Genomic DNA, 27,019 nt, shown 5'->3' on the forward strand with positions numbered 1-27,019 from the left:
GGCCTCTGGACCTGACTAGAGCCAGACCAACGGCTTCTCTCGGCTCTCGAGTTGGTCAACCCCAGATCACGGCACTTCTCAGCTTCCAAAAGCGTGTGAGCAAATTCCTTACAACCTCTCTGCATGAATGGATGGATGGATGGATGGATGGCTAGATAGATTACACATCTCCTCTGTTGGTTTTGTTTCTCTAGTGAGCCCTAATATATCCAGCTACCCACTTTATTTATTTACTTATTTATTTATAGAGAGCAAGGGGGGAGGGAGAGAGACAAAGAGAGAGAGTTTTTGTTCCACTTATTGATGTGTTCATTGGTTGATTCTTGCATGTGCCCTGACCGGGGATCAAACTTGCAACCTTGGTGTATCAGGAGGACTCTCTAACCAACTGAGCTACTCTGGCCAGGGCCCAGCTGCCCACTCTTGAATGCCTTCTGCCGGTCACTCTGTCACAAGACCTCATCTATGCCCTTCAAGGTGCTCCTCACCACTTGTAAAAGGAGGTCCACATGAGCAGGGGCCTGTCTTTCCCAGTCAATGCCTGGCGCCCAGCAAACCCTCAGTAATTCTTTGTGGAAGCAAAGATGGAAAGGAGCGACAGAGGCAGACACATGTGTGTATTATGAGGAACAATGGAGATGCAATGCCCAGCAGCATCCCTGGAGCTTCCCCTGAGCCCCTCACCCGAACTCCGGACCCAGCAAGGCCCAGGGCTGCTGCCCCGAAGGTTTGCCCCATGTTGTCGTGCATTAACCCGCTGGGCCCTGGACGGACGTTCTTTCAACATTGTCTGTGAGCAGCCTGCTGCCTTCCAACCCTGGAAAACACTGCCTGTCACAGCCTAGGCTCCAAAAAATGGTCACACACACACCCAAGGGCCAGGGATGGAGGTTTTTCAGAGGCCAAGTCCCAGTTCGTTTGTTTGTCATATGGTACCATTGTGTGGCTCTGATGCCACCTGCTTTCTGGAAGCCTGGCCACCAGGAAGGTTTTAGCACACGTCCTGGAACGGGGCCAGCACAGAGAACGGCCAGGTGCTGTTTGGCTGAGGAGGGACTCAGGGGGCCGAGGGCGGGGACAGGGAAGGGAAACACTTTCAGAGGGAAGAGTAACTCTGAGCAGAGGCCCTGACGACTGAACGAAACACCTGTCCTTCCTCTTTGGATTGCTGCCTGTACAGGTAAGGATCAGGGTCTGAGTTCCGGAAACGAAAGTTTTCCCAACCCGCTCACCGAAATGTAACAACAAACGCCCTGTGGCCAGTTCTTAGCTCTCTCCTCGGTGCCACTCTAGCCAAATGCGGGAGAGGGACCGGAGACCCCAACCCCCACGGTCTGAGCTGCTGCCTCTTGGGAGGAAGGAGATGCGTGGCGTGGTCTCCCGGGCCAGGTCAGGGACATGGACATCCCCAAATCATCTTCGTGGGCAAGAGCTGCTAGTCTCATATCCCCTAGGATGGTTTTCAGCCAGTGGCTATGAAGCCCGACTCAGTCATGTCCCACACACACACACCTCAGGCAGAGAGGCAGCCTCTCCTCCAGGAATCCTTCCTGAGCTCCTGGCTCCGCAGCTTCCAGACTCTGAGCTCAGAGGTCCGGCCCGCTGTGCCCGCCTGGGTGTGAGGCACCGAGCAAGCGCCGCTCTGTGCTCTGGGCACTGGCGGGGTCGTTTTCCTTTTGCCATTTCCCTCTCTTCTCGGAGGGGAGCCACCCACGTGCATTCCGGAAAGCAAGGAGTGGGAGGGGTGGCTCAGTCGTCCTCGTCCTCATCTTCCTCCTCAGCGTCTTTGTTGGGGGTGCACCTCTGGAAACACTGCACCACGGTGGCCAGGAAGAAGCTGGAGATGATGGCGGCGATGGACACAGCCACGCCGGAGAAGATGATGATGAACAGGTCTGTGAGTGAGAGGCTGAACTTGCACTCGCTGAAGCTGGCCTCCGACAGCTCGCGGAGGGACACCCTCCTGTTCTCCAGGGGCAGGGAGCACTGGATCTCCTCGAGGCCTAGAAGGAGGCGGACAGAACGAGAGACAGGTTTAGGCTGCGGCCCGGGGCTGCCTACCACTGGGCAAGGGGGTGCCCAGGAACCTGGGGCAGACCCGAGGACCAAAGTGGCGGAGAAGTTGATTGGCATGGAGTTGAAGCTTTTTTAAAAGCCTCAGAACCACCACCACCACGGGAGACAGCAGAATGTGTCAGGTTTCCTTGGCCTCCTCCAGGGCGTTGGTACTCGGGGTGCCGATGGAAGGGCAGCAAAATCTGTTTAGGGTTTAAGACCTCTCTAACCCAGACCTGGTAACACCCAGCCTCTGGGATGGTGGGTGGAGGGTGGGGCAGCTGCTGCGGGACGGAAGCTGTGTTCATGTTTGTTACCAAGCACAGTCTACACATCCCCACTGATACACAACTGATACAACCATACACAAAGTCGAGTTGCTGCCAGGATTTTGCAGACTTCAGACAGAAAAAGAACACATGATAGTAAAATACATAAAGAACTCACGTCTTCTGCTTCTTACCTGGAAGAAGAGAGAAACGCAGAATCGTAGTGACTCTTACTCATATTGCACTTACTAATGGCGAACACTATTCTAAGTGCTACAGACATTAACTCTTCATTTGCACAACCGCCTTCTGAGGTTAGCTGCCGTCAATACGTCAGCTATGGACGAGAAAACTGAAGCTCGGAGAGTGTGCATGGTTTGTCTTCAGCAACACAGCTTCTCAGAGACTCGAGGACACCATTTGGACACTAAGCGCAACTGCCTGCAATCTCTGCTCCCTTGGGCTTCCTTTCAGTTCTCAGGGAAACCTGCAACTGCTCCTCTTCATTGCTTCCCGGGTTCAAAGAGCTAACCCTCGACCCTTCTCCAGCATTATCTGAAAGTCGAGAGGATTTCTGTGCACGGCGCCAATTAGCTTGTTTCTGTCCTGCAGAGAGCAACCCTGCTAATTGCACAGCAAACCCGCAACCACCCTTTGGGTCTTCATTTGCATATATTTCCTTCTCCGGATCAGAAAGAGAAGAGGAAGGAGGAGTGGCTGAGCTTTGTCCTTTCTTCTGCCCTGGCCCATTTTTTTATGTGTCAATAGCCAAACCATGATGTTCTCCTCCCCATGGGAACCATTGCCTAGCAACCAGACCCTTGGTCCATCCTCTCCCAGAATCAGTGCCTACTTTCTATACCCAAGGGATTAGCTGGACCACAGTTCTGCAAGTTTGCCCAGCTTTCTCTTGATTATGGTTTACAGCTGTTCCTTTTTCTTAAAGAAGCCAAACTCTTGTTTACTTCTTTTGAGTGTTCTAAATGCATTTGAACAGCCCTGGCTGATGTGGCTCATAGATTGAGTGTCAGCCTGGGAACCAAAGGGTCATCAGTTCGATTCCCAGTCTAGGGCAGATGCCTGGGTTTTGGGCCAGGTCCCCAGTGGGGCACACGTGTGAGAGGCAACCACACATTGAAGTTTCTCTCCCTCCCTTCCCCTCTCTAAAAATAAATAAATAAAATCTTAAAAAAAATAAATGCATTTGAACAGAACAGGAGAGCTTTAAGACAGCATTATATTGGGATTTCCCTTTGGACATATTTTTCTTCAGTGGAAAAGTGGAAGAATTGCCCTAGCTGGTGTGGCTCAGTAGATTGAGTGCCAGCCTGTGAACTGAAAGGTTGCTGGTTCGATTCCCAGTCAGGTCACATATGCTTAGGTTGTGGGCCAAGTCCCCAGTTGGGGGTATGCAAGAGGCAACCAATCAATACATCTCTCACACATTGATGTTTCTCTCCTTCTCTTTCTCCCTCCCTTTCGCTCTCTCTAAAAATAAATAAATAAAATCTAAAAAAAAAAAAAGAAAAGTGGAAAAATCAGTCGACCTGCCTTGTCTTAATATCCACTCATCTGCAGCCAAAGATGCCATGGAAATCAACAACGTGGACGGCAATGAGGGGCATGAAACACAGGCATTTGTAAAGCCATGGTAATATTTGCTGTCTTCAGAGCCATCGGAAGTCATTATTACCTAGAGAAACATTGTCGAAAGTCCTTCTTTGACGAGGACAACAGGCACAGTAAAACAACCCCGGCTCCAGAGCCAGCCCCGCCCCCACCCCTCCTGCCAGTTCTGATTTCCACAGTGTTCTCTGTGCCCTCGGATTAGGTTTGGCATTTTTACAAAGTGCCACCCTTAGGAAATGTCACCTCCCATTTCTCTGTGGCTCGAAAAGACAGGCTTGTTTGAACAGTGCCCCACAGCACCCCGCTCCGGAGTGGGAGGCTCTGGAACGCACCCAATGGCGCCAAGGTGACAAGATGCACTGACCTGACGGGTCTTCAGGGCTCCCCAAGGGCCGGCCGCTGGGAGGTAGGAGAGTCGGACAGAGAGTCAGCTGGGCCTGCAGAGGGGGCAGGGCACGGCGGCCCGGGCGTTCTAAAGGCCCCTTCAAGGCCCCGCCGCAGAGCTCAGGAGTTGGGGTGACCTGACTTTGGGGTTCTTTCTTCTCTCCTGCAGAATCTTACTTCAGACCAGGGCATCTCAGCCTCCGCACAACCGACAGTCGCGGTGGGATAACCCTTTGACGGGGGGCTGTCCTGTGCACTGAATCCTGTTTATGGCGACCCCTGCGCTCCACCCACGAGAGGCCGGGAGCAGGTCCCCTCCCACTGCGACAGCCAAAAATGTCTGCAGACAGTGCCTCGTGTCCCGAGGAGGGGGCTGGGGACAGAGGCAGAATCCCCCCACTGCTCCGGGCCTTTGAAGGCCGGGCTACTCTTGGCTGTCATCTAGCCATTTGGTTATTAAACAGCTTCCTTTGCTTCGTGCATTAAACAGAATGAGTGAGGCTTCACGCCAGGTATACACACACACACACACACACACACACATACAAAGAAGGAAGGAAGGTAGGAAGGGAGGTGGAGAGGGAGGGAAAAAAGAAGAGACTCAAGTCTAACAGGAGGGCACCAGGGTACAGACACAAGTAATGATACTGCGAGAGGTCCTCAGGCAGCCCAGAGGGGTGGGGCCCATGGAGGGGAGGAGGGTGCCCCCCGAGATCCTCCTGCCTGATCGGGAATGTTCTCCCTCCTTCTCTGACCTCCATCTCCTCAGCGGCCGAGGTAAGGTCAGCGAACAAAAGCAGACACTTATGTGGCATCTTGCACGCACCGGCCGCTGCTCTTAGGGCTTCACCTGCGTCAGCGTATTCCAGCAATTATCACCCGGCGCGTCGCAAGGATTTTCAAAGCATGCAACACCTGACTGTTTAGTCAGGGTCGGGAGCTGCAGCTCATGGAGCTGTGGTGTTGAGGAATGGAGAAGCAAGGCCCAGGCCCTCTGTCCACTGCAGAGTGGGACGGTGCTGCCCAGACGCAGCCCGGGACCAGCAGCCCTTCCGTCCTTCACAAAATGAGAGCGTGAGGGCATGACCTCTTTACCCTTAGAGGGTCAAATTAAAAAAAAAATGACAACAGCCAACACAACAATAGCTGCCTGGTAGGAATGAATGAAAATTATACCTATTTCCCTTTGGTCAGATTGTCAAGATAAATATTTTTTGATGTGTCACAGAATTTTAGAAATTCATTTGTGTATGCCATGAGATGGAAAAGGTTGAGAATTTCTGGCCGATTTCATCCTCATGCCCATTCAGCGAGGAGCCTAGTGCGATGACCCCCATTTTACAGATGATCGAGCTGAGCTATCAAATGACTTCCCCTGGAAGCGGCTGAGCAGAGACGGACCCCAGCCACCACCCCACCCCACCCAGACTCCGGGCCAGGCAGGGCGGGGAGACCCAGGGCTGCACCAGCCCCACCTGGGGCCTCGGACCAGTTCCCTCCCTGAAGAGTGTCTTCTAGAAGGATGCCCTCCACCTCTCCAGCCCCTGGGGAGCTCAGGCTGCAGCACAGCCTCCGGCCGCCCCGTCAGGAGCCAGGCTCCTGGACGCTCCGAGGTGCAGGCGTGGGAGGGCAGCCTCGCCGGCCGGCGGAGCTCGGGTAGGACAGTAAACACGCACCATCGTCTTCTACGAGAGGACGTTTGTGCACCATGAAAGCTGAGAAGGGCAGGGCCTCATTCAACAGGGATCGACACCTCTGATTTTAAGAAGAACGCGCCGCAATGCCCTCACGTTCTCATTTTGCAAAGGACGGAAGGGCTGCTGGTCCCGGGCCGTGTCTGGGCAGCGCCGTCCCACTCTGCAGTGGACAAAGGACCTGGGGCCTTGCTTCTCCATTCCTCAGCACCACAGCTCCATAACCTGCAGCTCTGGGCCTGAGCCCCCTGCCCTGGCCCTCCCACAGGCCCGTGTCACTGAAGTCGTGCTGGAACACACAGGCCCCTCCGTTTATACATCCTCTGGGGCCGCTTTGGTGCTACAAGCAGGTTTGAGCAGTTGCAAGCAATCACATGACTCACAAGGCCTGCAGGTGAAGTACCCTGACCCTGGTGTGCAGGTGGGGAGACGGAAGAGCTCCGTCCGCCCTGTGCTTGCAGTCGTGCAGGTAAGAAGCGGAGGGGCCGGGGTTTGGAGTCAGGCAGTCCGAGGCCACAGCCGTGCTCTTAGCCATTCCCGCCCCTATTGCCTTATAGCTGCTCGCGCGGTGGCGGCGTGGGCCCTGAGACCCAGTGGGTCGAGTTACCCGAAAGCTGCGCAAGGACCCTGTAAACCGGGTTCCGAGCCCCTGCTCCCTCCGAGGGTGGCCCAGGCCCAGAGTCCTCAGCCGAAAGAATATAAAAGGGCATCCTAAAGGGTTCGGGTGTTGTGTTGGTTTCTCGGGGCCATCGTGACAAACGAGCGCAGACCGGCTAGCTTACGACCGCCCATCGGTTCTCTCCCAGCTCTGAGAACCCGGAGTCTGGAGGCAGAGCCTCCTCCAGGCCGGCTCCCTCCGCGAGTTCGGGTGGGGGGTGGGGGGGGCACCGCTTCCTTGTCTGCCTCAGGCTCTGGGGAGGGGGGGCACGGGGGTGGGCGGGGGGGGCCAGCTCTCCGGTTTCCGCAGCAACCCTCTAATCTCCGCCTCTGTCCTCCAGACTTCCCTCTGTCTCTGTCTGTCACTGCTCCCGCGTCAGGGCACCTGTCACTGGATTTAAGGCTCACCCGAAATCCAGGACAACCTCCTCTCGCAGTCCTGAATTATATCTGCAAACACTCTCCTCCCAGACAAAGTCACAGCCCCGGGTTCCGGGGGGTTAGGAGGTGAGCACGTCTTTCTGGCAGATGCCGTCCAGCCCCCGACAGGCGTCCTAGTGTATCAGTCACTTGTTCACCTTCGGCTCGTCCCCCTCCACCTCTCCTCATGCGGAGGCTTCTCCCAGGTTTATTTTGAGTAGTCACCTCTCACCCCTTGGGTACGCCTTGCTGTACCCTTCTTCACACGCACAGCCCTCCCCCGGTCAGGGGCTCAGTACCCATCTCACACTGGGCCGGAGTCCCCCCATCCCGTTACACTGCATCTTGGGTGGATGGACCAAAAAGATGGCCGGGCCCACTCAGGCCCGTAGCTCCACCCCAGAGAAGCTGTCAATTGCTTTCTGCCTTCTAGACCCCAGAGCTGCCTCCTTCTTTTCTGAGCCCACCTCCCCAGCCTTCTCTCCAATGTGCGAGTTACCTGACATCCCTGTAATAAGTCCCTTCCTTGCTCGCACTAGCCAGAGAGGGCTGCTGTTGTTTATTCCCAAAGGCCCAACCCATGGAGCGCAGGCAAACAGAGTTCAAGGATGGGCTGGACACCGGTCTTGTCAGCCCCCGTGGGCAGCCACAAATCACCCTGCTCTGCCAGCTGTCCTCCAAAGCCACGTGCTGGGCAGCTCCAGGGCCCTGAGAGAGTGGGAAGGATTTAGCATGGCCCGCCCCCTCTCCTAGGGAGGAGGCTGAGGGGACGGACATGCTGGTGGGGAGCCAAGTTCCTTCCTTCTGTCCTGAGACAGGTCTCCCTTCAGCTCTCCTCTCCCTTTGCCAAAGCAGAGCGGGCTCCAGCTCATTCCTGCCCAGCCAGGCAGGCCCATTGCTCCTTGCCCTCAGAGTCACCTCTTCCTTCTCTGCCAGGGCACACGTGGAAGAGACAGGCCACCTGCCTGGTGCAGAGTGGCTCGGTGGCCTGCCTGCTGCCACCCCTCCAGGCTCTGTCCCCTTGACTGATGACTTCTCCCCAGCAGCTGACACCTGAGCTGGAGAGAGGGAAGAGCTGCCGTTCTCCTGAAATAGATGGTGACACAGCGGAAGGCAGATTGGGATTAATCTCTCGTCGCTGGATAATGCGCAGGCCCGCGGCCAAGGATTTCTCGGGGCCTTTTCCCTGATCTGGCCTCTGGGGAGCTGCCCAGCCCGGCTCAGCGACCGGCTCTCCTAAGCACTTTTTGTCGTTAAAAAAAATGTCTTTGTTTTCCTCATTCCACCGAGTATGCCTTCAAAGCCTGGGTGCACATTGGATCAACAGAAGCCAAAAGGAGGTAAAAGGACTCACGAATACGTGTCTGACACGCACACCAGGGTGGATTTTTCTGTGTGGGCGTAAATGCTCCAGGTGGAAATACACTCTGCCCCTCGGCGGCTCACCAGACCCGGAACGCCTTTCCGTCCAACCGATGTGGTTATCAAACATCCGTTGGGACGGCTGCAGGGTGTTTCACTGAGTAGATAAGCGTGGCTTGCCCAGTCCCGGGGTGTGCGCAGTCTTTCCTTACACGAAGCAAAGCTGCTAGGAGCAGCCACGAGTACGTTCTTAATGATGTCCCAAGATATTCCCACAAGGTGGAGTCTGTAGGAGGGAGTCCCCGAACTCACGCCAACAATGGCTTTTTGTCACTTTCCATCTTTGCCAGTCTGGTAAGTCATCAAACAGCAATGTTGTCGGTTAGTTGGCTGGCTGGCTGGTTGGTTGGTTGGTTTATTTGCTCCTCACCTGAGGACATGCTTATTGATTTTAGAGGGGTAGGGGATTTGAGAGAGAGAGAGAGGAGAGAACCATCGATGTGAGAGAGAAACATCGATTGGTTGCCTCTCCCACGCACCCCAACCAAGGACCAAACCGGCAACCGAGGCGTGTGCCCTGACCAGGAATCGAGCCTGCGACCTTTCAGTTTACAAGACGCCGCTCCAACCAAGGGGCCGCGCCAGCCAGGGCCATGTTGTTGATTTACTTTGCATTTCTCCGGTGACCGGCAGAGCCGAATGTGGTACGCTGTGTGCTCATTGGCCATTTGGGTTGTTCTTCTGTGAACTGTCTGCCGAGACCTAAGAGCTTCCAAGTCTCCCCAAGGTGTGGGAAGGCCCTAGTGACAAGGCATGTTGCTGGGGACAGAGTGGCTGACCTTTACCCAAGTCACTGCTGGAGCCACAACTCCAGGACGTGGGGCTCTCCCCCCCACACCCCGAAGGAAGGACCCACACAGAGCTTCTCCAGGGACCACTGGGTGTTGGTCCCGCTGCCCTCAGCCGGAGCTCCCCACGGCCTTCACACCCGTCTTGTAGCCCCTGGAGTGCAAACCGGGTTCTCAGTCAACCACGAGCACCTGGAGAAGTCGTGGGCGCTGCACAGGAAGGCTGTCCGAGGGGGCATCCGAGGTGTGCAGGGCCTCCTCTGCTTCTGGGGGGGGGCCAGGTGCCGGGGAACACCAGCTCTGCTTTCCAGCAGCGCTGACCTTTGCTCCCCACGATCACTTTCATTAAATACCGGCTGCCCCCGCAGGGCACACCCCCCCCCCCCAGCCGCCCTCCCTGTCTCAGCCAGCAGGCACTTCTCCTGATTAAGCGATCAGCTGATTTCTACTGGAGGAGCCTGTCACCAGCAGCATCGGGTCCAAGGCTCCCGCCTGGTCCTGGCTCCCCAGGACTTGTCTGTGGAAGGGCCACCCAGACTGGGGAGCCCCCTCTCCCAGGCCTGTGACTTGTGCTTGCTGTCCCCCACTCCAGCCCAGCTCTCACCCCTGAAACTCAGGACGCCGACATCAGTCACATGCCAAGCATGGAAAATGAACTGACCTGTGACACGGTGTTCCCGACCTGTCCTCCCTGGTAGCAAGCCTCTGCATCTGAAAACTGCCCCACAGCTGTACCCCGAGCTCAACAGCCAGAGGGCGAAGCAGCCCGAGTGTCCGTTGGTGGGTGAATGGATGAGCAGAATGCGGTCCATCCGCACAGTGAAGCACCGTTCAGAAACGAGCAGAGACGGCCACTGAGGGCTTACACTTCCATCTTCTGGGCGGCAGCCATGTGTGATCCCTAACCCCACCGATGTCACCCTCCCGGCCAGCATCTGGACCGTCGCTGCCACGGCTATTCCAGCGCTTCCCCCGTGTCCACCATCTCTCCACCGTGATGTCTGCCTCCCCCATATCCATCACCTCCTCCGCCACCTTCTCTGTCACGATGCCGTTTCTACCACCACCACTGCCCCCTTCCCCCCAATCATCAATAGCAGACATCGGCTCTGAGTTGGGCTGGGGCCGAGGGCCAGGGATACCGACTCGTGTCTAGTTAGTATGGGTGATCTGGTCAGAGAGACTCTTCTGGCGCAGCAGCGTGAGGACACCGGAGACCGGCCCCGCGAGTCCGGTGCCTCCCACAGATCTCGGCCTTCGGCACTGTGTGCCGCCCCTGGGTGCTCAGAGACACGGTGGTGGCTCCCTCCCCAGTCCTGCCCTTCCGAGCACCGGGTTCCCAGCTTAATCTCTACCTGCGTGCTCACTGGGCAGCGGGGAGAAGCGCCATGGATGCCCTGGGAGTGAGAAGGGGCGTGCGTGTTCGTGGGTCCCCTCCGACGACAGGGTTGGTCAGGAGGACCCCTCCTACAGGGAAGCAGTGTCGTTTGTCAAGACCGCTATTGATCAGGAACTGGGATAAACGTGGCACCATGATCGTCTCATTTAACCCTCTTCCTCAGCAGCCCTTGCGACGGCGGTCCCCCACGGGGGTGATTTCGGCAGTCAGTGAGCACTGGGGGATGTCTGGGATGTTTGGGGTTGTCGCTACTGGGTGGGGTGCTGTAAACATTCCATAGCGCACGGGATGGCCCCCAAGGTGGAGAGTGAGCCGGCCTGCAGTGTCAGTACTGCTGGGGCCGAGAGGCCCTGCTGGAAGGCAACTGGTTTCCTACTCACATTACGTTTTTTAAAATTGTAGTAAAATAAAACACCATAAATAACATAGCACAAACTTTACCATCTTTGTCCTTTTTAAGTATGCAGTCAGTGGTATTAAGAACATTCACGCTGTGGCCCTGGCTGGTGTAGCTCAGTGGATTGAGCGCTGGCTGGCGGACCGAAGGGTCGCCAGTTCGATTCCCAGTCAGGACACATGCCTGGGTTGCAGGCCAGATCCCCAGCTGGGGGCGTGTGAGAGGCAACTAATCCTCTCTTGTGCATTGATGTTTCTCCCTCTCTCTTTCTCCCCCCCTTCCCCTCTCTCTAAAAGTAAATAAATAAAAGCTTTTTTTAAAAAAAGAACATTCACATTGTTGTGCGACCATCACCGCCGTCCGCCTCCAGGACAATTTCCGCTTATAAAACTGAAACACTGTCCTCATGAATCCTTAACTCCCCAGGTCTGCACCGCCCCCCACCCCGGCCCTGGCCGCCCCCACTCCGTTTCCTGTCGTGGTGGACTGGGCTGCTTCAAGGCGCCTCGGACAAGCGGAATCTTGTCCTTTCGTGAATAGCTTATTTTGCTCAGCACAGGTACCTCAAAGTCCCTCCAGGTTGCATTTCCTTCCTTTTAAGGCTGAACGGCAGGCACATCACTGTACGGATGGACCACATTCTGCTCACCCATTCGCCCACCACCGGGCACTCGGGCTGCTTCGCCCTCTGGCTGCTGAACGCGGTGTACAGCTGTGGGGCAGATTTTAGATGCAGAGACTTGCCCGACGTCACTCAGCTCCTCTGAGAGGGTCTTGATGGAAAGGCGGGGCTGCCAACAAGCCCAGCCCTCTCCAGGACCGCCCCCGGTGCCCTCAGGATGCATAGGGCTCACGCAGGTATCGCTCACCTTGGAACTCCGCAGCGCACAGTTTCATCCGAGCCTTGGAAGCTAGGCTTGGTGTCTGCCCGCCCCTGCTGAGCAACACCACCTTCCCCCTCTCCCCCGGACCCGGTTCAGCCTTCCCTGTCACGCGGGAGGCCGCCTCTCTCGGGGGTTGCCCGGTAGTCCCTCTGCTCCCCACGGCCGCGGGTCCCCGAACTGTACTGCTGGTGACAACCACACCAGGGCATTTCCCTGTGAGAGCCGGCACGTCCCCTCCACCCCGTAAGGCTTTCTCTGTGACCCCGAATGATTCTGAAATAATTTATGCACAAAAGCAATTCTGATTTTCCCGGGAAGTCAGAAACAGGTTTTTTTGGGTGTGGTCGTTGTTGTTGTTATTATATGTCTGGTTCTCCTGGCGGCAGGGGACAAGGGCAGATGCATGTGATCCTGGGGGCAGTCACCTTCACCTCGAGGTTTTCAGGGGCCCTGGCATTGTGACAACTGTCCTCACTGGGGCCAGAGCTGTGGGTTCCTGGGAAGTGACCTCAGGCTGAGATATTGCAGGGAGGTGTCATGAGGACCAACCTGTGCAGGTAAAGAGGACCCCCAGGTCACCTGGCCCTCTGCTCTCACAGGTGGGGAAACAGGCGGGACAGGGATAACGTCTCCCCGCCCAGAGATGTCCCCATCTGATCCCCAGAATGCGGGGCCGGGGGTATGGTGGGGGGGGGATGTGTCACCTTATGTGGCACAGGGGACTCTGCAGCTGTGACTAAGCTGAGCATCTTCAGATGAGGAGTTCCTCCTGCACTGTCCCGGGGGGCCCAGTGAAACCTCAAGGGTCCTTGGAAGACGGAGGCAGGCGGGTCGGGGTCAGAGGGGAGCGGTGCCCATGGAAACGGAGGCCCGAGCGATGCAGGGCCAGAGGCCCGGAGCAGGTGCGCGCTGCACCAGAAAACAGTGGGAGGGGGCGGACACCATGCCTGCCCGTTGTGTCAAGCAGCACACAGAAGCAAAAAAAAAGAAATAAAAAATTATATGCCATTCTGGAAAAGGCCAAACTATGGAGACAGAGAAAAGGTTAGTGCTTCCCTGGGAGGGGTCCCCGGTGGCAGGTGGGAGGGGAGGGGAGGGGAGAGGCGGGGCACAGGACATTTTTAGGGCCGTGAAATTATTCTGTACGTCACTGTGATGGTGATACGCAACAGTATCCACTGGCCAAAACCCACAAGGATGTACATCGCAAAGAGTGAACATAATGTAAACTCGGGACTTTAATGAAATGTATCAATACTGGCTCATCCATTGTAACCAAAGGACCAGGATAACGCAAGATGCCAATAATAATAGGGGGTCTTTGGGGGAGCGGCGTGGGGGGGAGGTACCAGAACTCTGCACTCTCTGCTCAATGTCCCATAAACCTAACACTTCTCTAGAAAATAGTCTGCTGATCGTGAACGAAATAAAATCGCCGCCACCACTTAGACGCACATCCTTCCAGTCATTTTTCTACGGGACTCGCTTCTGTCTCCTGGCCGCTTGGGCTCCGGCCTCTGCCTCCCACATGGTGCGGAGGCCGTCAAGGTACCGCCGCCCGAAGGTGGCGCAGCCTTCCAAGGTTCTGGGACAGCAGGGATGGGACAGACGCTCGGCTGAAAGGGCTTAACCCTTCGGGTATCTTGGCCGCCTGGCAAGCGGTCACCTTTGGCTGACAGTGGTACTGGCCTCCCCAGAACAAACCCCCAGCTGGGTGCTTGGGCTGTCCTGGATGGGCAGGAAGGTAGGCCCACTGTCCCCTGTTAGCCAGCAGTAAGGTCGCCCTCTGAGTGAATTGACAGAGTGACAGGACGAAGGTGACATTTTTAGAAAGAGCGAGGGTTGGGGACGGAACAGCAGGACTGGGGAGCAGCTCTCTGGGAGCAAACAGGGCAGAGGGGGCAGCCTGGGGTCAGGTGTGCAGCTGCCTCTCTGCCGGAACGCCAGGCCACAGCGCCCGTAAATGCCGACACCTGGCCCTGGACACAAGGCACTGGGAGAAAGGTGACACCCTGGGACTCAACTCCAATTAAGAGACAAATTTAAAATGCAGTGGCCTGGGGCACAGGGGACGTGTACGGGCCTGTCAAAGGCAGGAGTGAGACCTCGGTCAACCTCTGCGGGGAACAAGAATCTTCGGGGTATAAGTGCAACATGTTCGCTCAGCGTGCAGCCGAACACGCGACACCCATCACAGCAAGAGGGACACGTGGTCACTCGGCCAGTCAGACGTCCACCAGGAGTGCCTCGCGGAGCCGGGACAGGTGTGGGCATGGGGGGGGCCACTCTCTGCCTGCCAGCGGTGCCCCCTGTCTGGGGTGTGATGGGGCAAAATGCACCCCGAGGTTCAAAATACACAGACACTTCCACCCTGAGCTCCCGCCTCAGAGCACCCACCCCCAGGGAATGGGCAGCGGTTTCCGTAAGCTTCACGTGTGTGTGTGTGTGTGTGTGTGTGTGTGTGTGATGGTGCTCAGTTCAGCATCGTTTGTGGACAAAAAAATAAAAGGCAACACCCCACGCTTCCATCCACGGGAGACAGGTTCGATGGATTGGTGGATAAAATGACCTGAGACAGGGCCCTCAGAAGTTAAATGTTCCAAGAACCGCAAAGACAGGGAACTCTCACAGCTCAACAACAGACACCGCGTCAGGAGTAAGATGCGTAACACAGCATCAGTGTGTAAAAACAATGAAGCCTAATTAAATAGGAAAACTCTTCAACAGTGGTGGGATTCTGGGTAGTTTTCTTTCTTTTCCCTCTTAGCTTTCATTTCTTTGTGATACTCTCCCACCGTTCCCGAGGCTACACGGAGCCTGTCATTCTACGGCCGAGGACAGAAAACTGCTTTCGTTGTTTAGAGAGTGCGAAAGATTTGCACATTCGGGAGAGAAGCCGGAGCATTGCTTTCGTTGTTAAAGAAAAAGAAACAGGGTCACCTTGGAGTCACCGGGAGAAAGGACCCACGTGACCTCCAGACGGGCGTCAGCATTTGTCCCTTTGTCTGAACTGCTGTTTATTTTGTCAGTGAGACAATGAGTTCCCCCCCAGACCAAACCAGGCGCTCAAGTGTCTGCCCTCAGAAAAGGGAAGTGTCGTTGCAAGGAGCCGAGGCCAGGACCCCCAGGGACCCCCAGGGAGCCGTGAGTCAGGGCCTGGCAGGCAGGTGGGGTTTGAGATGTAACTGGTGGGCATTCTGTGAGGATCCTGGCCAGCAGGAAAAATGGCATTTTACCCTCACACCGCCCTTTCCTCTCACCCACTTTATCCGGTGTGAGTCCCGAAAATCAGCCGGTCAGACGACTAACTACACGGCCTCCCACGTCCCGGTTTCACAAGTAGGAAGACGAGGCTCAGGGACAGTTAAGCGACCCACCCAGAGCCACCCAGTTGCAAGGCAGGACTCGAGCCTGTGTCTTGAGACTCCACATCAAGGGCCCCGGAGAGACCTCAGAGGTCAACAAAGGACTTCTGAGATGAGAAAAGGGAGGCCGGCAGGAGAGGCGGCCTGTTCAAGGTCACAGCAGAACTGAGGCCGAAACCCACAGACCCTGACCCCGTGACACGTAGCCCGCCCCGAGCATGACACCGAGAGGCGATTATTTCAGCTCAGAGGACAGCGGGGGGTCGTGCTGCCGAGGCCACCACCACCGAGAAGCAAGGGCAGGAACCATCAAACCAAGGCACACCCCCACTCCACGGTGATGTGTCTGCCCTGGGACAAGCCTGTCCCCAGGGCAGCTCCTGGTGGGGAAGGTCTGGGCAGCCAGGCCGGTGAGTGAAAGCAAAGTCTGAAGGTGGGGGGCTCTGCACCCTGCAGGTCAGGTCACTGGAGGGCTTGTTCATAGGGGACAGCAGCCTGCCTGGGCTTGAAGTGCCGGCGGAGGGGCCTGCGTCTGCTGAGGAGTGATCTGCCAGCCTGCGGCGCGTGCTTGGTCAAGTGCGGAATGAACGAGTGAGCGCAGGAATCCAGGGCAGGGAGGAGAAGAGGACTCAGGAAAGCTAACTCCGCGCCTTTGTCACCTTGTATAACCTGTGCCACACAGCTCTGGGTCCTCCCCTGTCAAAGCCTCGGGGACAAGCTGGAGGTGCAGCCAGGCTCTGGAGGTCGCTGCTGGGTCCCACGCTCACATGCTCGCCCGCCTGCCCGTGGAAGGCTGGGATTCCCTGCGGGTAAGGACACTCCGCCTGCTCCCAGTCTGGGGCCCGTCCATCCGTGTGGAAGCTGAGGGCCCCTCCTTCCCAGCGCTGCCTTTGCTTCTTTCCCACCGGCCGTCACGGGCCCCTTGGCGGCCGTGTCCCTCCGCTCCCTTCTGCAGGTGGATCTGCACGCCCGTGTCACCACCGGGAAAGCACCCAGGGGGGAAGCTAAGGAAGCACCAGCCCACGTTTTAGTTCAGCAGTTTCACTTCTGGGCTGAAAAGCCACAGAACCACAGATTCTCATTGCCACCACTGGCTCTCCGAGAGCGGCCCTGACTCCCTACCAGAAAGATCCTCACCCCTTTCCCGCAGAAGAGCCAGCGCTGCTCAGCCTCTGGACGCCGTTGGAGAGTTCTTACAACTGCCTGGCGGCTCTGCCTGCGCGTCCAGGGCGGAGAGAACCGCGCTGAGCTCTTCCCTTCGTGGGAGGGTGAATTCCACTTACAAGGGGTTGTCCGATACCCCCGCCCACCAGTACTAGGACACAGAGGCCCACGAGATGATTTCGGTCACGGGTGTTAGAAAAAAAAATGGCCGATTCTTAAGTTTGGAAAGTGAGTCGTTGGAGAAACTGGGGGAAGGGTACAGCATCAGGACCCAGAAACGCTGGAGAATCCGGGTGTGTCCCTCCCCGCCCCCTTTCCCCCCCAAGCGGAGTCCCAGGAAAAGTTTGGGAGGGCTGGGATCATGCGGGGGGGGGGGGGTACACTGGGGAGCCACGGTCCTCCAGGGCCGGCGCTCGTGAGCACCCAGACCTCTTCCAGGATCCACCCGAGTCCCGGGGCTCCTGGGCTGCGTGCGGTGGCCTCGCTGCTCCCTTCCTCTCGCGCTCCCCCTGCCCAGCCCCCGCGCCCAGCCGCACCGGCTCACCTCCGGGCAGCTTGGACGGGTTCTCCTGGATCCAGGTGAAGAGGTGGGCGAAGTCGCAGTCGCAGAGCCACGGGTTCCCGTCCAGGCGCAGGGTGCGCAGCGCCGGCAGCGCGGCCAGGGCGGTCACGCTGAGGCCGCGCAGGTCGTTGTCGTTGAGCTCCAGCACCTGCAGCGACTCCAGGGTCTCGAAGGCGGCCTCGTGCACTCCCGCCAGGCGGTTGTTGCCCAGGCTCAGTCGGACCAGCCTCCCGGCCGAGCGGAAGGCGCCGGCGCCCAGCTGGGTCAGGTTGTTGTAGCTGAGGTCAAGGAAGGCGAGCTTGGCCGAGCCGCTGAAAGTGCCCTCCTCCAGCGAGCGCAACGAGTTGTTCCTGAAGTCCAGGTAGACCAGGTCGCCGTAGAAGATGAAGAAGTCCTCGGGGATGCGCTGGATGCGGTTGCCGGCCACCAGCAGCTTGCGCACGTCCAGAGGGAAGGGGTCGGGCACGCTGGGCAGCCCGCGGTCTCGGCAGTCCACCGTGTGCGGGTCGGTGCAGGCGCAGCCCGCGGGGCACGCGTGCCCGGGCCGGAGCAGCAGCAGGAGGCTGCAGAGCCGGAGCGCGGCGGCGGCGGCGGCGGCGGCGCCCGCGGGGGCGCGGGGGGCGGTGCAGGGGCGCATGGCCGGGGATCCGCGCCAGCCGCGGCGACGCGGGCGCGGCTCTCGGGACGAGCCCGGGAGCGGGGCTGCGCGCGGGGCCGGCGGCCCGACGCTGGGAGACTGAGGGCGGTCAAGGCAGGGAGGGCGTGCGCCGGGGCGCGCGGGGGCGACTGAGCGTAGCGCGGGCGGACTGGGGGAGCCCGAGGCGGAGGGGACGGAGCGCGGACAGCCGGAGAGGGAGGGGCGAGGGACTCCAGAAGGATTGACCAGGACGGGAAATTAACCCGCTGTTAAATCCCAGGGGAGTGACGCGAGCCGCAAGCGCGGCCCCAACCGGACCGGACAGCTTTCCTCTGGGACCGGATAAAAGATCCGCCCTGTGCGCTCGGCCAGGAGCTTTCCATGACTAAGTTCGGTTACCGAGCGCCCCCCGAACCCTGGAGGTTTCCAGGGCGCTGCGCCCGGTACCCCCGGCGCCTGCCAGATGCAAAAGGCACGCTCCCCGCGCGCCACCCCTGTTGCCAAAGGGAGCGTAGTCCGGGTCACTGGCTCTGCGCCCTGGGCAATCCCCTTAAACTCCCGGGGGCCGCGCCCCGGGCTGCTCAGGGGGGTTGGTCAGGGCGTCAGCAGGCTTCGGGTAACTCTGGGGTGACCGGTCTTCCTCCCCCTCTCCCCCAGCCCCACCCGCATCTCAGTGAGGCAGGCGAGTTCAGCGAGGCCAGCAGCTACCAGGGCCTCTGCTGTGGCCCAAAGGAAGGCCAGGACCAGTCAGCACTTTCCGTGTTGGCCCGGAGCTCGTCAGGACCTGGCAGCCGCAGGCGAGAACCTGCTGCTGGTGTGTGTACGGGGGCCCGACCGGCAGGCGCTGTGGCCTGGGGTCGGGGGTTCCACGTTGGGACCGGGGGGTGGGGGGGTGGGCGGCTCAGTACCAGCGCCTCCGCTCCTCTAGACCTCCAGCGCCCCATCTGCGAAATGGGCAAAAGTCATAGGTACGTCCCCAGCTGCGGGAGAGGACCTCGGAGTCAAGAAACCAAATAATAAAAAGATCCCTTCCCTCTGAGCTTGCACTCGCTCCCCCACCAAACCCCCAGCGTCGGTCCCCAAGGGAGCCAGGCGAGGGAGCAGGCGGAAGGACAGCAAGGCGTGGCCACTTTAGCCTCAGGCACGAGATTTCCCTCTTCACCACCCCCAGGCCAAACTCCTCCTCCCCCACCTCCCATTTCAGAAACTTTTCTAAGGGGAGGTCCCCACAGGGCCACCAAGCTGTCGGCTATTTCGGTCCAAACACCCTGGAATTGGTAAGCTGGACCAAAATAACCCAGGGAACAGCTGTTGGGCGCCAGGCCCCTAGGAGCCCTGCCCCAGCCCCGGGCTCGGAGGGAGGCGCATTGGTGGAGACGCAGACTCTAAAGCTGCAAAGCTAAGCCCCAGATTTTTCCCGAAGGCACCGGGAGGCTTGATGCCTTCCGACGGATCAAAAACCTGGGCCTCCCTCCGGGGCTAAGCCCTCGGCTCCAGGGAGGCTGAGTGAGCGAGAGCCCTGCAGAGGGGGTGGAGCGCTGCTGTGCTCTCCCTGCCTCCACGCCAGGCTTCCACGCCAGACCTCCTGAGGCTTCTGTTCGTGTCCCCTCCTCTTCCAGGGTCCCCCGTGAGCCCTGGTCTTTCCCAGCGGCACAGGCTCAGCCCCCTCTCTGGTCTCATGTCCTTGAAAAGACAGGCGCTGGAGCCGTGGTGTGAGTCCCCCCCAGAGTGGTAGGAGTGCCCACGTGCTGACGGGATGCACGCAGGCAGAGTCAGACCGAGCGTGGGCAGTTGGCGGGATGAACGGGTCCTGCCTGCCGCAGCTCTCTGGGGCACCCTGGGGTGATCTGCTGCGCCTTCCACCTTCCCAGTCTCTGGCTTGGTGTCCGAGGCTCACTGCAGTGGTCGGGGGGAGCAGGGGGGCCCTCAGCATCTCGGCTCCAGGCCCCTGTGTTCGGTTGGGCTGCCATCTTGCACAAGCGTGCCTGAGTGTCTGAGTTTGTGCACGGCCCTGCGCAGTGGGCTGCTTGGCCGGGGACGGGGCCTGGGACGCAGGCCCCTGGACCTGGGCCTGGCCCCACCACTAACCACAGTGCCTTCCCTGGGCCACTGGGCTTCTCTGGGGAATACTTCCCAGCCTGGGGTCCGTGGGCCCCTTGAAGACAAACTCTTTTCAGGATTTCAAACAAACAAACCCGCTGAGAGCTAGGCCTTTAGGAGGAAGTCACCCAGAGTAAACGCTGCCATTCTGCACAGCGGACTCCGGGGCAGCCCCTGTTCTTTTGTGCTGAGCGGGCACGGGTGCTCATGGGCGACCCTGGAGAATGAAGACAGAGCTGAATTTCTACTCTGCAAACGCACAGCATCTACTTAGCAAGGCCTTGCAAACAGGGGGTGCGTGGTAGTAAAGTAACAAAAGGGGCCCCTGGTCATAAAAACGTCGAGAAGTACCACTCTCGGCCTTGATGGCCTCGTCTTGACACCAGAGAGAAAATGCCTCCTGTCTCCCCTCCTGCCCATGGCAAGAGGCCCCTGTGGAGACACCGGGCTCTGGAAACGGAGCTGGAAAATGTTCGGATCTCGCAGGCTTCTTCTCAAAGAGGCCGGGCATCTCCCTGTGGCAGCAACGCCGTGCTTCTTGCTTTGAGTGTCCCCCCAGAGTCCTCTGAATTCAAAGGCAAGCCTTTTTTAAACATTAGTATCAGCAGGATCAGCCGTGGCCAAGGTTCCTGGGGAGCAAGGAGGCCCCCCCATCTTCCAGGATTCCCAATCTTTGGGAAAACGCAGGCTCGGCCACCTCTGATTCTCCCCCAGCAAGGGAGGCGCTGCCGTGACCTCAGTGAGGTCGCACGGGCAAGCTGGTGACAGCTGCCGGAAATAGAACACAGGCAGCCCGACACCCCGGCGGCCCCACGTGCCCTGCTCCCTCCCCCGGGAAGGGAAGGGGGGCTGTGACGAGAGGCCTGACAGGAGACACTGCAGGTGACAAGACTGGCTCATCAGCTCTGTCCACACTTGATCTGGGCCCAAAGGCGGAGAAGTGATAATCATCAGTCCTGTGTCTGTATTTATTCTCTGAGTCAACACCGTTTGAGATTCTTATTCAAGAGGCTCAGACCAGGGATGTGGCCAGTACCGGAGGCTGCCTGATGTTTTCAAAGCTGCATCGCGCCCGCCCTGGGCTGGCCAAGCTGGATTCAGCCCCCTCCGCCTGCTGTGTGCTCCCCCAGCCCCCAGCGCTTCCCGTCTTCTTGTAGAGGTGGCCCAGGTCTGACTCCCCGGGAGGACTTGGAGAGCGAGGTGGACAGTGGTCCCCGGGAACCCCCCCACGTGGGGTCTGGCCCCCATAAGCAAACACAATCCAGTAATAATAAGGTTTTCTTCTTTGGTTGCCAGACCGACTTCTAGATTAGCCAAAATCCTGGGGCCTACATTGAGAACAGGAGGTCACCAGTGTGGTATATGCAGGAGTCTGAATTTACATGCAGACACTTGAATGATAAGAGGGTGGCTGGTGCTTGGTGACGTCATTTGGGTTACTGGTGGGTGTCACCGTGATGAGGCCCTGGTTGACCTAGGTAGGAGGCATAAGGACACCCCCTAGGCCGCCAGGAAAGGGGGTGCACTCTGGCCCTTTGTCTGGGGCTGCTTCACTTGAGGGACCAGGCTCTCCACTTCAGGGACAGCTGTGTCTCTGTCCCTCACCCCTTTAACTGCCCAATCCCACTCTCGCGTTCCCGCCCACTGCTCTTCCTTGCCGCCACCGCCAGGGGGCCCCCTCTGCCGCCTGCGCCCGTGATAGCTGAATCCTGACTCTCAGCTCGTCTGCTCCCGGCTAGGCTGTGGGGTGGTGAGAGCCCCCCGAAAGTGCACCCCTGCCCTGCTCGTCTCTGGCAAGCCGGGGCCGCTCTTTAGAAGAGGAGCTCCTGCCCTTAGTTCCTCTCCTGGAACCAGGAGATGAATCTTCCATGGGCCTAAACGGGAGGCAGGACGGTGGTAGTGGCTGGGAACTTGGGCTTCGAGTCAGGCCGGGGTCAGGTCCTGGCCCTCCCGTTCCCTCTCAGCCTCAGTTTCCCCGTCTGGGAAGCGGGGCACACTCGAGCCTGCACCGCTGGGTCGTTCGGAGGGTTAAGTGAGCTGTCTATCGAGGGCTTGGCAGTGGGACTGTCACAATGCGTGGTGGCCACAGAGTTATAAGTCCTCTATCTTTTCACCTGTAGCAGGTCAACATTTCATGGAGGTGGCATTCTTCAGGTGAAGAATGTAAGTGTCTGTCTCGCTGGAATTTATGTGTTGGGGGTGCCCTACCTTGCGAGGGCCAGTTTGAGTAAATCTCCCTGTCCTGAGCCGTATTTGCACCCGAGGCAGGGAAAACAGACAAGGACACACCCCTTAGCCCTCCGCGGACTCTGTGGTTATAGGTGGGCGGCCCTGCCCCGCCCTCTGCCCCGCCCCCTGCCCCGCCCCCAGCTTGGCTGGTCTGGGCGTGGGCAGACTAATGAGGCTGAGGCCGTGGGGTCAGCCCCTCAGCCTGGCACCCGGAGAGATCTGTTCTCTGCTCACGGCTGGTGCTCCGCATGCTGGCCAGCCAGCAAGCAAATGTGTGACCTTGGGGAGGGCTGGGGGAGGACGGGGTTAGTGCCGCCCTGTCTCTCCCAGGAGGAGAAAATCTCAGCACACATCCGGAGAGTCAAAGTCACGGTCATTCCCCAGGCAGGAGGCACGTGTCACAGCCACAGCCGGCTCAGGAGTTATCCGCTTCCTCCTCGCTGGTCCCTACCTCTGGCCTGTGGGCAAGGCCCCTCGGCTCTCCCTCTCAGCCCCTCCACAGTCCCCTCCTGAGTCCCCACCGGCATCATCTTTTACCGAAGTCCCCACTGCCTTCCTGCAGCTGCTCTTGCCCAACCCCCACTCACCCTCCTGATGCTTAAGAAAGCCCAAGGGATCCTTTGACAGGTACATCCCATCATGTCACCTCCTTGTCAGACACCTCAGGTAGATTTCTAAGGTGACCCCCCCCATTGGACCCCACCTGCTGGTGTTCCTTGAATGGGGACGGGACCCGTCATGTGACTTCCTTCTAATGAATGAAATACGACCAAAATGACACGAATGCCGTTTCTGCGATTAGGTTATGAAAGACGGCGACTTCTGGCTAGCCGTCAGATCCTCCCCCTGGCCTCTTTGGTGTGGCCGCTTCCACTAGGCGAGCTGCCACACTGCAGCGGCCCGCACGTGGAAACTGGAGGACGGCCTCAGATGGACAGCCAGTGAAGGGCTGCATCCCGACAACAGTCACGTGAGCTTGGAGCGGAGCCTTCCCGGTCTAGTACTGAGATGCCTACCCCTGACCCAGGCCTTGACTGCAATCTGTGACAGCCCCTGAGGTGGAGCACCCAGCAAAGGCCTGCTCCGGTTCCTGACCCATGGGGACTATGAGATCCAAAGTGAGTTTTGTGTCAAACTGCCAATTTCAGGGTCACTCATTACACAGCAATAGCTAGCTAATGCACTTCAGCTCTTGAGATAACATCCTGGCCGACCCTGAGTGGTCTGGCCCCACAGGCCCCTCCCACCCCACTTTGGACCACGCCCCTCTGAGCTCACCACCCTCCAGCCCCTCTGGCCCTTTCCTGCACCAGCCTAACTTACCACACTGTCCCACCACGGGACCTTTGTCTGTGCTGTGCCCTCTGGCTCAAGCTCTTTTCCCCAAGCTCTTGGCATGGTTGGTGCCATTTGGTCACGGAGGTTTCCTCGGCCTGAAGGTCACCTCCTCGGCCTGGCCTTCTCTGACCTCCTGTCCTGGCCACTGTCTATGCCACCACCTTGTTTTATTTTCTTCAAAGCCTTTCTTACCCCTGACATTACCTAGCTTGTTTGCTGGTTGACTTCGTTACTCTCCCTCCCCCCACTAAAATGACACTTCTATGGGGGCCAGTATGCTGTCCAAGGTCCTAGAATCAGCCCCAGAATGTGATAGGTACTCAAGAAATGGTTAATTAATTAACTAGTTGCTACCTGTAAATGAGGCTTCTCAAGTAGGCTACCAGTTTCTCAGTGGCTCCCAGTGGCTTCTCACCTGGCGATGCCCCGTCTGTCTCTTCTGGAGGAGCACGGACCTTCGTCCCGCCCCCTTCCCCCCCCACAAGGGGGCCTTGGCTCTGCTCCTGCGGAGGGAAAGGATCCCAAGCGCTCCAGCTGTAGCCCTGGAGTAGTCGGGGAGTTTGGGCTCCTCCAAACCCATTACTAGTTCCTTTCTAGTCCTGCGAAAGCAGACAGCCCCCACACATGGCTGTATTGTGTCTGCCCTTGAGCCTGACACACACTCTCTTTCCATCTTGCCTCTTAGCACATTCCAAGTTCGGTTTAAGGAAACCTGGCTTCCTCCAGGGAGCCTTCCAGAATTGCACCGGACACTTTTCTAGTCCCCTCATTCTCCATCCTGGGAGACTAGGTACCTTGATATGCATGGGGACACAAAGACGGAGCAGTCACAGCCCCGTGCTTAAGGAGCCCGTGGCACAGGAGGCAGCCGTAAGAGGAAATAACCACATTTGGTTGGAGCTCAGGGCTTGGGTGTCAATCTGTAAAACTCCAAGGCACACTGTCTCATCACGTGCACTGATATCCGGGCAGTAAACTCGGACAGAGTCAGAGCTCAAAGCATCCGCCGTGAGACGAGTCCACCTGCGTGCAGGTCCCAGTCTCATCACTTCTAGGCCACGTCTCTCCTGCAAGTGATGTGGCCGCTCTAAGCCGCAGTTGCTCCATCTGTAAAATGGGCATTCGTAGTACCCACCTCATAGGGTTGCAGTGGGGATGAAAAGGCATGATGTGAAAATTAGCATGTGGCACTATACCTGAGGGTGTGCTCAGTCCATGGTAGCATCCAGACACTGTCACTGTTTGGACACCTCCAGCTACAAATGTCTGTTGCCTGCTTAATATGCACCAGGAAGGCACTGAGCTGGGTCCCAGGGAGACGGAGACAGAATAGATGGCCTCAGTTCTTAGGTGACTCACCAGCTCCTTGAAGAGAGGGGACACACAGTAGCAGCCAGCAAGCAATTCAAGGACTCGCCATGTATACGACAGCTGCCAGACGAGCCCCGTGGGTTCATAAATGTCACAGGCATTTGGAGGAGTCAGGGACGCCTAGGCAGGCGTGACTGGGGGCAGGTGTCTCCTGACCCCGTTGAGTGTATTTTCCGAGTCAGATCTCGGAGCACACGGCCATGTGGCTTCATGCTCCTGTACCCTGGCACACCGAGTTCCCTCCGCCGGTCCACCTGGCAGGCTCAGGCTCACCCTTGGAGACACCTTGCATTTTTCCAGGTGGCCTTGACCTTCACGGGTGCAGCCAAATATTTCCTCCTTGGCATCTCTCACTTTCCCAGCTTCTGTCGCTGCCCCTTACGTGTGCGGTGGCATTTATTGATGACACGTTTGTCTGCCCTGCTGGATTGTTAGTCAGCTCTGGCGTGAGAAGCCAGAGGTCCTTGTGAGCAAGTATTATGTCTTTTCTGTCTTTGAATCTTGGATTCCAGCACAGGGCCCTGCCCGGGGCCGGTGCTCACGGTCTTTGCCGAATGAACGAAGGAGCACATGCGTGTATGAGTGGGGGATGAGCCATATGAAATGGCATTTGGACAAAATATCCTAAGTCTGGATTGTGCTGGAATGCTTGAGGGATACGGGTCTCTGCAATTGTGCTTCAGAATGATTAACTCAACCCCACAGATCCCACACACACTGCTGGATGGTCCCTGGTTTCACTCCAGGGTCACCCTCTCCCCCACACAGGAATGTTCATGGTGACCTGAGTTCCCATTAGCCACTGACAAGACTGCGAAGCTCCTTTACGCCCATGATCTCAGTGGATCCTCAAAGCAGTTGCCAGGTGGGTGGGCTGGCCATGGGTCCATGTTCATTCCACAGAATCCGTGACTCAGGTGGCTCGCCGGCCACTTGGCTTTGCACAGCCGGCGAGCTGCAAGGACGGTGGGCATTTCACACCCTGGAACGAGCTTCCTGAGCTCCCTCTGCAGCACTGTGGACCCAAGGGTGCTGTGCCAGCATAATGGTAGGTGGTTCGGTGCTGCCGATGGAATGGACCGGCTGGCTGGATGTGGGGCCTCGGAGCCTGGGATTTTGAAGTTTATTTTGGACCAGCCGCACACATCCGGTCGCAGAGCACCTCCGTCCTCCCGTCCAGGTGGGGCCTTCCTGCGAAGGGAGATAGAGAGGCCGACACACCCCGAAGCTGTAGTGTAAAGCCCCGAGCATTCTTTCTAGTAAATGGGGAGGCACACAGGAGGCTGTTTGTGTGTGAATTTGCATGTGATTTGCATACATTTGCATGCACTTCCCAGAGCCCTCACAGTGGGGTCATGACAGGAACTGTTAAAGGTGAACCCACTGCCTCTGGGTCGGCGGAGGGTGGATGTAGACGCGCCTCCCAGCCAAGGGGTCACGGCTTCTTTCCCCCGCGGTTCCTTCCAATTTAACGTGAACTCGTTTTCAGTATTTCTGAAGGCCTCCAAAGCGTCAGAAAACACGTTTATGCAACAACAATAATAACGGTATCTGACACGGAGTGCTTACTATGTGCTAAGCACTGCTCGATCAGCTATAAATCCATTATCTTAATCTTCTCAATAACCCGAAAAGTGGGTCCAATTACTGTCTGCATTTTATTTTATTCATTTTTAAGGATTCCATTTATTTTTAGCAAGAAGGGGAGGGAGGGAGAAAGAGAGGGAGAGAAACATCGATCACATGCCCTCGACTGGGGACCTGGCCTGTAACCCGGGCATGTGCCTGGACTGGGAATCAAACCAGTGACCTCTCGGTTCGCAGGCTGGCACTCAGCCCACTGAGCCACAGCAGCCAGGGCACACTCTGAATTTTCCATGTGAGGAAACTGAGGTCTGCAGGCTGAAGCCCACGTGGCTTGTCAGTGACGCAAACACGGGCAGTCTGGTTCCATTCGTCTATGCAGCGAATATTAGCCCGAGCGCCTACCAGGAGCCAGACGGTATTCTAGGCACTAGGAACCCTGCAGTGCACACAAAAAACGAAGAACCCAGGTTCCTTCCAAGTCACCGCCCTGCTGAGCACCTAGGACACAGTCATTCTGCGTGGGTGGACCTGGGTGGCTGCCACGTCCTCGTGTCACCAGCAGGAAGGTGGGAGGGAGCATGGGCGGCCACCTCTAGTCTGCTAAAGCCCAGACTCGGGGGGGGGAGGTGACTGTCACTTCAATTTTTTTCTGCGAATGAAACCGAGTC

General features: G+C 57.9%; 1 protein-coding gene across 1 annotated transcript; it reads right to left on the bottom strand.

Moving 5' to 3' along the window:
- Positions 1-602: 602 nt before the first annotated feature.
- On the bottom strand, positions 603-18,575 carry LRRC38 (leucine rich repeat containing 38). Its single transcript, XM_028513566.2, has 2 exons — positions 17,072-18,575; positions 603-2,003 (listed from the first exon to the last, which is right to left on the bottom strand). The coding sequence occupies exons 1-2, from the start codon at positions 17,724-17,726 to the stop codon at positions 1,750-1,752; spliced, it is 909 nt and encodes a 302-aa protein (XP_028369367.2). The 5' UTR covers positions 17,727-18,575; the 3' UTR covers positions 603-1,749.
- Between the last annotated feature and the right edge of the window lie 8,444 nt (positions 18,576-27,019).

Source organism: Phyllostomus discolor, chromosome 5, assembly GCF_004126475.2.
Source record: "Phyllostomus discolor isolate MPI-MPIP mPhyDis1 chromosome 5, mPhyDis1.pri.v3, whole genome shotgun sequence".
NCBI classification, from domain to species: Eukaryota; Metazoa; Chordata; class Mammalia; order Chiroptera; family Phyllostomidae; genus Phyllostomus; species Phyllostomus discolor.